Here is a 10,835-nt window from a genome sequence, read left to right as displayed (position 1 = left end):
TTCTGTGGCACTGCAGGTTGTGAATGGTGCATTCATGTGCTGCTTAGCTGATAGCTCATCGCACCAGCGTGCTTAGCAGTATCTCGCACTTTCCATTTCCCGTGCTCTCCTTGCAAAACAAGGAGATTTGGCACAGTTGCACACGCTTGCCTCATGTTTTCAGAAGTGCTAGAATCACAAGGCCACAGGGATAGTGGGGGAATCATTCTCAACTGCAGAACCTTCTTGCACTCACCTTCCTGCCACCCAGGCTCTCCAAGTGGCTCTCAACCTCCTTGACAGCAACGGGGAAGGTTTCGATCTCGCCCGAGCTGTCCAGGGGCTCCTCCTCGATCGTCTCCATGAGCCGACCGTGTGCCCGCAGTATTTCCACGGATTTGACACGGATGCGTCTCTTCCGTGAACGTGACCGTGCCCGTGGCACTGGTGGGCGCTGGCGCACCACGCTGGGGCTTGTGGCACTGGCGGACTCCCGTTTCTTCACGAGGAGCTGGAGAGAGCCCTTCTGCGGGGTCACGTCCCGTGACTCCATCGTGCCCTGCCAATGAAACAGGTACATCGTGACATAGCTTGTATTTCAGACTGAGCTTCAGCCTGCAGTGTTGGACTGACTGGACTTTTGTTTGTTTGCTTACTTTGTTACTGTCAGTAGACAGTATTGCTTCCTGGGCTTTGTAGAGCCTTCTTAGCCTTTATGAAAATGCAGGGAAAAATTGGGGGAATAAGAACAACCAGAGAGATTTGGAGTTGGGCTTCAATGGCCTTTAGCATTTCACACCATCTTTGCTGACCGTGATTCCTAACTTTGGCTGGCCACTCGTGAAGTTACTGTGTTTAAATGAAGTACGTCCACTGTGGGAGAAGGACCGACACGTTGCCCATGGGGCCGTAACTCATTCAAGCCGATGCCTTTTCCCAAGCACTGCAGTCCAGCCCCCAGGACCCAGAGGAAAGGACAGAACAGAGAGCAGCCGAGCCCTTACTTTATGACCATGCTGGGAAGAGAGGCAGGGGGATGCGAGAGAGGAACAGAAGCTGCTTCTCCCTCTATCTGGGGACCAATATTCACTGCCCATGGTACTAGAGGATCTTGTCTCCGCTAAAGACTCCCTGAAAGCGCGCGTGAGAGCTACCTGCACGCTTCCGACACCACCACATGAAGAGCTTGCAGTTTCTGCTGCAGGTAAGCAGAGCCTCAAGTATCCGCAGCATTTCACTTTTTGTTTCTTTTGCCCCCTTTTTTCGCCCATTTCTCATATGAACAGTATCAAGCTTTGCACTAGACCACCCAGATCCAAAAAAGTGCATGAACTGGTGCAGTCTGAAGGAGCTAATCTTACCGCTAGGGTCTTCCCAGTGGACCGTTCACCCTGTGACATCGCTGCACTCATCTCGTGCCTGTTAAAAGGAAGGCAAATTTAAACGCTCTCGTATTCACTGGTCTCATCTGACTAACGAACGTGAAGCTTGATCGCCAGTTCACAGGATGGAACTGTTGGAGACAAGCTGGTGGAAACACTGGAGACAAGCCTTATCCTACCTCGTTCGTCACAGCTGCACTTCCAAGAAGTGATGACCGCAGGAGGAGGCGCCGCCTTTTATCCTGCCTGGCTGCATTATGAGCACACAATAAGCCCCCAGTTGCCAGGTTACTGTCTCCATCTATGGGCATACGGAAACCGAGACAGCCAAGCTGGCACCCCGGCTTTCCTTACCCCAATACACCAGCCAGAGACCCCCGGGGCAGAACCTGCTGCTGCTGCAGAACCACGTCCAGAAAGAACTTGGGGTCCTCAGAGACAAGATCTTGGGCGGACCATGGCCGTAGATACTAAGAGCCCTCAGAGAGAGCATCACTTTGTCATTCTTATTCTCCACTCCTTAGCTAACTTCAAATTCTCTCTTAGAGCTAACCAGAACAACTGTTGGACCAGCTCTGGCACGCCGTGCTTGGCTTTCTTTCATTTATGCATGTTGGCCGTTTTGCGTGTGGTTGGTTGGTCTTGATAATTAAGAGAAAGATCCAAACGTCAGGCAATTTGCCCCTGACGTGTTCTCTCTTCCTGTAGGATGACGGAGACTTCTGACTTTCAGGCTACAGCTCTTTGGCCAACAAAACTATTGAAGGACTCTCTACTAGGCCAACCCATTCTTTTGGAATGGGGAATTAAGGGAGAAACCCAACATGGACATTTTTGGACCTAGAGAGGGAGAGAATCAGCAAGTGAACTCAGAAGTCTGGAGTTGCAATGCCATACCTGAGCTTCGTAAAGCAGCTCCGTGCTCAGGCTCGGGCTCAAAGGGGACGCACAAGAACCTGCTGCCCGTCTGTGTTGGGGTACCCTCTGTTGTGCGTTTGTGTTCAGCCAACAGGTACTAAATGTCCTGGGGAATACACTGCAGGGAAAAGTGTATTCCCCCAGAATACAGAACAGGAGGAGCTTCCCATGTTGTTTCAACCAAAGCCCTGTTGCTTGACTTTAAAGAATTATTTCTGAGTTAGGCGCTGGACCTCTGTACACGTGCTAAGCTAGGTGAAGGGATGCAAGACACAGACTCCTGATGGCTCTTCAACAGGAGGCCTTTCTTGCCCTTTTTCACTACTACATATACTTTCCCCGTAGCTCCACGCGCTGTCCACGTGCCCAAATCTCTCATACAATTGGTTAGAGACCCTCAGACACGTGCTTCGAGCCAGCCAGCAGTTGGCCACTGCCCCAGAGATCATCTTCAACACTGTAGCCAACTGCCTTTATCTCAACCTTGCTCAAGTTTTTGTTTCTACTGCTGGTTTCCTCATTATCTCTCATTCGGGGACGTGTGAAACAGCGCAGAGCTACCTGCAAATTCCTTTTCCACAATTCCCCCTTTTTTATTTTTCATTAACCAAATGCTTTCGATAGATTGCCTAACAATCACCGCAGATATTGCAGGATGCACGGTACAAGAAGCAACAAAGTGAAAATCACATGCAGAGTTACGTAAAAGCAGCGTGCCTACTAGAATCTACATCACTCAACAAACCACTAAGCACTAGGGATGTTGCTTCGCAGAGATGCTGCATCTCACTCGCACAGCACTACCACACCGCCATGCAGAGAGGCCTCTTGCAATTCTCATTCATACCACAAGAAAATAGCACTTAATATCATTTGTCCACAGCTTCAGGAGGTCCTGGTGAGCAGCTGAGAGCGGAGACCCCTCCGAGGAAAATGCTTGGGGTGCACTGATGGGCATCTGTTCCACAGTCGATCCCACAGCCGAGCAGAGCGGTTCCTGGCGCAAGGAACGATGCTATTCTAGTTTTGTGTAATTACACCAAAGAGATGCATTGCAATAAGGAGCAAGTGTGGCCTTGACCATTTCTTTCATGATTTGTTTCTTTCTCAAGCAATTGAACCTTACACATGCTGTTGCTCTTACGCATCCCAGGATATCTCATTCCTGTGGCTCTAGAGGCGCTTGCACTTCACTAGCAGACAGTCCAGTCTTTGTTAGCCATCGGCTTCCCCACCAGACATGTCGTAGATGGGTCGTTTTATTGGCTCCACCAGATCCCGGAACCTCCTCCCATCACTTCCAACTTCCTCCTCTCTAGCTGTTTGCCACACCATGTCCCCGAGCCACCTCCCTCCTCACTTTTAGTGCACCGCTCTATTATTACTCAGCTCCAGATTATCACCAAACGGGTCACCCACAGTTAGACACATTACATTAGTAATTGTTCCCGGTTCAGCTGGTGGGTTTCAGAATGGATTTCTGAGCAAGTGAAACAGAGCCACGAGGAGGAGGTTTCATCCTCTTAGGAGGAAGAACTTCTTTACGGTTCAGATGACAGAGCACTGCAACAGGCTGCTCAGAGAGCTTGTGGAGTGTCTTCTTGGGAGATGCTCAAAACCCGTCTGGATGGGATCCCATGTAACGTGCTTGGGGTGACCCTGCTTGAACAGGGGGGCTGGACCAGATGATCTCTGGAGGTCCCTTCCAACCTGTGACACATTCTGTGATTCTGTGACAGACTGCAGTGAAAGGAAGTGGGTACGGAGGTACATACATTGCTTTCCAGATTTGTTTGTTTTTTCTTTTTCATGCTGAGCATTCATTGAGTTAACTCCCAACCATTCCTTCCCCCTTTTCCATGTCTCGTCCTCATACCTACACATAAGAAAACACTGTTAGAGCCAGCTTCACTAAGCACGCCCACGATGCACAAGTCGGAAAAAGCTTCCCTGTTTTTTATATCGCTTCAGAGGGTCCACCATCACGGTGATCCCCATTAAAACGATCTGGTGCCTTCATGACTTCAACCCAGGCTGGAGACCTGCATTTAGAAACGTCAGAGCCTGCTTCCACGTATCCCAAAGCTTTGGTCTTAACAAATGCTCCTGAGGAATCCACATTTGTCATCCAGACTCTTAGGGCTGGGACACCAAATGAAGCAATGGACGCAGAAGAACTGGTACCCGAGTACACAAAACAGTTCCTTCAAAAGGAGATCCATTTCTACTAAAATGAGGTGCTTAATTCTGGGGCATGAGTTATTCCTGAGGTTTAACTTAAACATTTGAAGTTACTTTTTAGAGAGACGGAGTGTGTGTGTGGGGGGGGTTGTATTTTGGAGGCTATCCAGAGTCGTAAGGGGAGTTGTTTTTTTCTCCCATTATCACAATAAAAACTGTCATACGAGTGGACGGTCCTACAGCATGATTGCTAGAAGCTCCAAGAGGTGCCAGCTGAGCTCCTCGCAAGGTGCGACAGCCCTGCGCGAAGCAGTGAGGAACTCCTGCTACAGCGCTGCCCCTGCCGCCGCCCCCACGCTGCCCTCCCAAAAAGGAAGCAGGGGCTTTGTTGTCCAAGACAGAGTAAGGGGAGCACAAAGAAAACCAGGAGGAACTGGAAGAAGACAAACATCCTTATCTTTGTAACAGCAGACATGGAAAACAGCCCGGCAGCTCGTGATCCTTGTCATTGGGACCACCCTTCACTCTGTTTAACTGAAAATATCAAGCACTGCCTTCTACTGGGTAGGAAAGATCTTTCACGCGAAGCCCTACAGCCTATACATGAGCACCGCTGTCAACACGGTGTTTCACGCAACACAGTAGCTCACCTGCCCGGCTCCTGCCTCCGTGCTGGCTCACACTCAGCAGGGTCACGTCACAAAATGCACTTGTCAAAACTCTGGTACTGTCTGAGACAGAGTTTTCCATAATTCTGCTCCAGCTGCCTTTCCGAATCAAAATGGGATTTGGGGCTCGCTTTCTCTAGCTTGCACATTACTCACAGCACTTACTGGGGTACCAATGTTGACAAAAATCTTCTTAATCTGTTTTACACATCCAACTTCACGCCTTGTCCTGATAGCATCTTGCACGAGGGAAATCTTGAAGGAGGGAGGAGAGACAGGCAGCAAAAATTCAGACAAGTCTGTTACTTTTAAGTCATTACAGGTTTTTATTGGAAACGTGATGTGCATTGCTGCACAACACGTGGCCTGCGAGGGCTTCATCTTTGTTCTTTCCATCGCATTCTGGGGTTTCACGCCACTGCATATCGTAAGCCACTAAAGCAGCTTCTTGCTGGTTTGGCCATCCTAGAAGATTACTTTGGCTCTTGTGCATTTCATTGATGGCCTTCAGTCTGGAAGCTGCAGAATTGATTTTCTTTATCGGCTGGCGTAATGGCTCCCTCCTCTGTGGCTCCTTAAGATTCGGAAACACCTGGATCACAGAGGATTCCTTTGTTTTGCACTCCGGATTTGGTCCACCAGCTTCAAGATGGCGTGGGCATCTTATAGGAAGCTGTTGATTCTTGAGGATTGCATTAATTGCTTTCATTCTGGAAGCCACTGAAGACATTGTAGATTTTGGCTGTCTTAGCGCTTCCATCTTCTCTGCCGCTATAAATGGCTGGTTCATACCGCCTTCAACTTTTGGGCACTTTTCATCACTTCTCCAGTGGACAGATTCGGTGTATCTGAGAAACTGGTGACAGAAAATACACACATTTAGAGATCGAAAACAAGGAAAGAAGAGATTGCCTTCAGCAGAGAAGGAAAGGAAAAGCAGAAGTGTTCATTGACTTCTTCTTTAGTTGTGTTTGTCACACAGTAGAAATACTTGCTGAATTACAGACTGTACTAAATACTTCTTTATGTGCCCCTGATTGCTAAGCTTCCTTTATTCCCACCACTTTCACGGCTTACATTTAAAATTGCAACTGCATAGTGAAAATCGGAATTCAGACTGTATGAGATGAACCGATGTCTAATCTTACGCATTTCTAACTTACACGGGAAGATACCTCGAACTAAAAGCACACACCTTTCCAAGCAAATCATGGTATTTTTCCCTCAAGCTCTTTAGCATAGAAGACCTCCTTGGTTACTATTACAAATGGCATTGTTACCTGTGCAGTTTTCTGCTCCTGCTGGCAACGAGCATCGCTCATCCTCGAGGAGGCGGTCTGCCTGTCCTCAGAGTGCCTCCTGACTGCGGCCAGGCCGCCAGGCGCAGTGCAGGCCTTGGTCTCCTCGGAAATCTAGAGGGATTAAATAAGGCCAGGTGGTTTCCATTGGTAGCAAGAACGTCCTGTCCATGTCAACAAGAAAGGGCAAGGGCTTCTAGAGGGTAAATGAAGCGGTTCCTATGTTCTCCACACAGTTCACTTGGGCCAGCCTTCCTACAGTTCTTCCTTTTGGGGACACAGAGCTAACTGCAGCATTCTTTGCAGTGTCAGGAGGAGGGAATTTGAACCTGCTCTGCCCAAGGAACCGCAGGAATCTGCTCCGAATACGCCAAAGCGATGAGGAAATCAAGAAGCCAGCGGGCAGGAACTGTGTGGTTTGAAAACACCTGCACTCTTCCCGTACCTTATCTGAAACGGCCGCTGGTTTATAACGCAGCGATTTCAAATCCTTCCGTTTGAGCACCAAGAGCTCTAAGCTCACGGTGCATCTGAAGGGGATTTTATTATTTGTCAATAAAGAATATTTGTTGTGCTAAAGAAGCTGCCGTTTTTGGTGAACACGAGCAAATAGGATAACCGCATTGCTGCTCTCTCTCACGCCTAGGGCCCTCATAAATGAGGTTCTGGCAAAGGTGGACTACAAAGAAGAGCAATTCCGTGAATGAAAAGGGATTGCCCAAAAGACCAGAGGCATGTAGCATGAAAAATCTCATTTGGTAGAGACAGACTGAAGGATGACTCTGTTTGCTATCTAAGTTTCCTAATTTCGGATTTAAATTTTGATCCACCCCGTGAGCCATCTGATAGCTTGCTTGTAGAAATACAGACAGTATTTTAGGGTCTGACCCTGTGCAAAGCAAACGTAGAATTAAGAAGAGAATGAGACATTGCAATCTTACATTATTGGCAAAGCAGCTCCTCTTCTCTGCTTCAGACGCTGCAGCTTGACAAAGAGACTCTTTATCCTTTAAGGAGACATTCTCCTCAAAGAGCTGCAGCGTCTTGCCAGGCTTCGGAGGGCGCGCTTCTCGAAGTCCTCTCAGAGGTCTGCGACCACCCCCTGAAACTACAAACAGACATCATAGTTGGGGAGAGGGACATGGGTGCACGTGTTTCGAATCTTGAAAGAAAAGCAGTAGGCAAAACGAACAGGAACACCAACTTTTCAGCAGCCGTTCAACAACTTTTACGTTAGAACACATCAAGCACAGAGCATTCGACTTGTGGAAACCGGAAAGCCACGCTTAAAAGCTAAGGTGTTGTTACGAAAGCAACACCTCTCCAAATCCAAACTATCTTCACCAACTGAGAATAGCAAGTTCCTGCTTTTTCATCATTGATGAATGCTGCCCATAGTTTTGGTATCACAGTTTTAGATTTGGGTTGTCTTCATCATAAGTTATCTTCTCTAAACATAGGAGACCGTTCTGTTGTGTTTTGCTCCAGAAGTGTTTAATGGGCTTCGGGCACTCCTCCATAACACAAAGATAAAACGGAGAGAGCCAAAAAGCTTGTTTGGCATCGATAAGAACACCACGTTCTTTTCCTGATGACACGTGATGACACGAATGTGGTTGCCCCTCGTCAAAATAGAGATCGAGTGCACTCAACTAAAGCAAGAAAGCAGATCCAAGTGGTCAGACTCACCTTTGGCATTGCTGTTTTCTCCCTTTTCTGAGAGCGTCTCAGAGACTGCCCTCCTCCTCTTAACAGTGGACTCCGCTACGCCTGGATTGCTCTCAGGCTCGCTAGTCCGAGCTGGTGACAGGGAGGTCCTCGCACTCTCTGCTCCCTGTTAGAAGACGTCAAGGGGATGGGAGTTAGAAGCTCCTGGTAGGAGACCGATAGGGTTCTCGGGGGCAGAAATGACATGAAGCAGCAGCACATTGGAAGGGGGTGCTGTTCTGGCAGCAGTGTTCTCCAGGATGCTCTATGGGCAATTTCTGTGGCACTGCAGGTTGTGAATGGTGCATTCATGTGCTGCTTAGCTGATAGCTCATCGCACCAGCGTGCTTAGCAGTATCTCGCACTTTCCATTTCCCGTGCTCTCCTTGCAAAACAAGGAGATTTGGCACAGTTGCACACGCTTGCCTCATGTTTTCAGAAGTGCTAGAATCACAAGGCCACAGGGATAGTGGGGGAATCATTCTCAACTGCAGAACCTTCTTGCACTCACCTTCCTGCCACCCAGGCTCTCCAAGTGGCTCTCAACCTCCTTGACAGCAACGGGGAAGGTTTCGATCTTGCCTGAGCTGTCCAGGGGCTCCTCCTCGATCGTCTCCATGAGCCGACCGTGTGCCCGCAGTATTTCCACGGATTTGACACGGATGCGTCTCTTCCGTGAACGTGACCGTGCCCGTGGCACTGGTGGGCGCTGGCGCACCACGCTGGGGCTTGTGGCACTGGCGGACTCCCGTTTCTTCACGAGGAGCTGGAGAGAGCCCTTCTGCAGGGTCACGTCCCGTGACTCCATCGTGCCCTGCCAATGCAACAGGTACATCGTGACATAGCTTGTATTTCAGACTGAGCTTCAGCCTGCAGTGTTGGACTGACTGGACTTTTGTTTGTTTGCTTACTTTGTTACTGTCAGTAGACAGTATTGCTTCCTGGGCTTCGTAGAGCCTTCTTAGCCTTTATGAAAATGCAGGGAAAAATTGGGGGAATAAGAACAACCAGAGAGATTTGGAGTTGGGCTTCAATGGCCTTTAGCATTTCACACCATCTTTGCTGACCGTGATTCCTAACTTTGGCTGGCCACTCGTGAAGTTATTGTGTTTAAATGAAGTACGTCCACTGTGGGAGAAGGACCGACACGTTGCCCATGGGGCCGTAACTCATTCAAGCCGATGCCTTTTCCCAAGCACTGCAGTCCAGCCCCCAGGACCCAGAGGACAGGACAGAACAGAGAGCAGCCGAGCCCTTACTTTATGACCATGCTGGGAAGAGAGGCAGGGGGATGCGAGAGAGGAACAGAAGCTGCTTCTCCCTCTATCTGGGGACCAATATTCACTGCCCATGGTACTAGAGGATCTTGTCTCCGCTAAAGACTCCCTGAAAGCGCGCGTGAGAGCTACCTGCACGCTTCCGACACCACCACATGAAGAGCTTGCAGTTTCTGCTGCAGGTAAGCAGAGCCTCAAGTATCCGCAGCATTTCACTTTTTGTTTCTTTTGCCCCCTTTTTTCGCCCATTTCTCATATGAACAGTATCAAGCTTTGCACTAGACCACCCAGATCCAAAAAAGTGCATGAACTGGTGCAGTTTGAAGGAGCTAATCTTACCGCTAGGGTCTTCCCAGTGGACCGTTCACCCTGTGACATCGCTGCACTCATCTCGTGCCTGTTAAAAGGAAGGCAAATTTAAACGCTCTCGTATTCACTGGTCTCATCTGACTAACGAACGTGAAGCTTGATCGCCAGTTCACAGGATGGAACTGTTGGAGACAAGCTGGTGGAAACACTGGAGACAAGCCTTATCCTACCTCGTTCGTCACAGCTGCACTTCCAAGAAGTGATGACCGCAGGAGGAGGCGCTGCCTTTTATCCTGTCTGGCTGCATTATGAGCACACAATAAGCCCCCAGTTGCCAGGTTACTGTCTCCATCTATGGGCATACGGAAACCGAGACAGCCAAGCTGGCACCCCGGCTTTCCTTACCCCAATACACCAGCCAGAGACCCCCGGGGCAGAACCTGCTGCTGCTGCAGAACCACGTCCAGAAAGAACTTGGGGTCCTCAGAGACAAGATCTTGGGCGGACCATGGCCGTAGATACTAAGAGCCCTCAGAGAGAGCATCACTTTGTCATTCTTATTCTCCACTCCTTAGCTAACTTCAAATTCTCTCTTAGAGCTAACCAGAACAACTGTTGGACCAGCTCTGGCACGCCGTGCTTGGCTTTCTTTCATTTATGCATGTTGGCCGTTTTGCGTGTGGTTGGTTGGTCTTGATAATTAAGAGAAAGATCCAAACGTCAGGCAATTTGCCCCTGACGTGTTCTCTCTTCCTGTAGGATGACGGAGACTTCTGACTTTCAGGCTACAGCTCTTTGGCCAACAAAACTATTGAAGGACTCTCTACTAGGCCAAGCCATTCTTTCAGAATGGGGAATTAAGGGAGAAATCCAACGTGGACATTTTTGGACCTAGAGAGGGAGAGAATCAGCAAGTGAACTCAGAAGTCTGGAGTTGCAATGCCATACCTGGGCTTCGTAAAGCAGCTCCGTGCTCAGGCTCGGGCTCAAAGGTGACGCACAAGAACCTGCTGCCCGTCTGTGTTGGGGTACCCTCTGTTGTGCGTTTGTGTTCAGCCAACAGGTACTAAATGTCCTGGGGAATACACTGCAGGGAAAAGTGTATTCCCCCAGAAT

At 49.1% G+C, this 10,835-nt stretch overlaps 1 protein-coding gene across 3 annotated transcripts in view; it reads right to left on the bottom strand.

Moving 5' to 3' along the window:
- Positions 1-398: 398 nt before the first annotated feature.
- LOC119713012 (uncharacterized) overlaps positions 399-10,835 on the bottom strand; it is a 95,933-nt gene continuing 85,496 nt past the window's right edge. For all 3 annotated transcript variants that reach the window (XM_072026436.1, XM_072026435.1, XM_072026437.1), the window contains 8 exons: positions 9,750-9,807; positions 8,645-8,947; positions 8,116-8,260; positions 7,368-7,534; positions 6,409-6,540; positions 5,294-5,984; positions 1,341-1,398; positions 399-538 (listed from right to left, as the gene is read on the bottom strand). In XM_072026436.1, coding sequence (XP_071882537.1) covers positions 5,445-5,984; positions 6,409-6,540; positions 7,368-7,534; positions 8,116-8,260; positions 8,645-8,947; positions 9,750-9,807 — 1,345 coding nt within the window. In that variant the 3' untranslated portion in view covers positions 399-538; positions 1,341-1,398; positions 5,294-5,444. The remainder of the gene's footprint in view (positions 539-1,340; positions 1,399-5,293; positions 5,985-6,408; positions 6,541-7,367; positions 7,535-8,115; positions 8,261-8,644; positions 8,948-9,749; positions 9,808-10,835) is intronic.

Source organism: Anas platyrhynchos, chromosome 21 (assembly GCF_047663525.1).
Source record: "Anas platyrhynchos isolate ZD024472 breed Pekin duck chromosome 21, IASCAAS_PekinDuck_T2T, whole genome shotgun sequence".
In the NCBI taxonomy this organism is placed as follows: domain Eukaryota; kingdom Metazoa; phylum Chordata; class Aves; order Anseriformes; family Anatidae; genus Anas; species Anas platyrhynchos.
The sequence above is the reverse complement of the archived record's forward strand: the minus strand, read 5'-3'. Positions and strand labels throughout refer to the sequence as shown.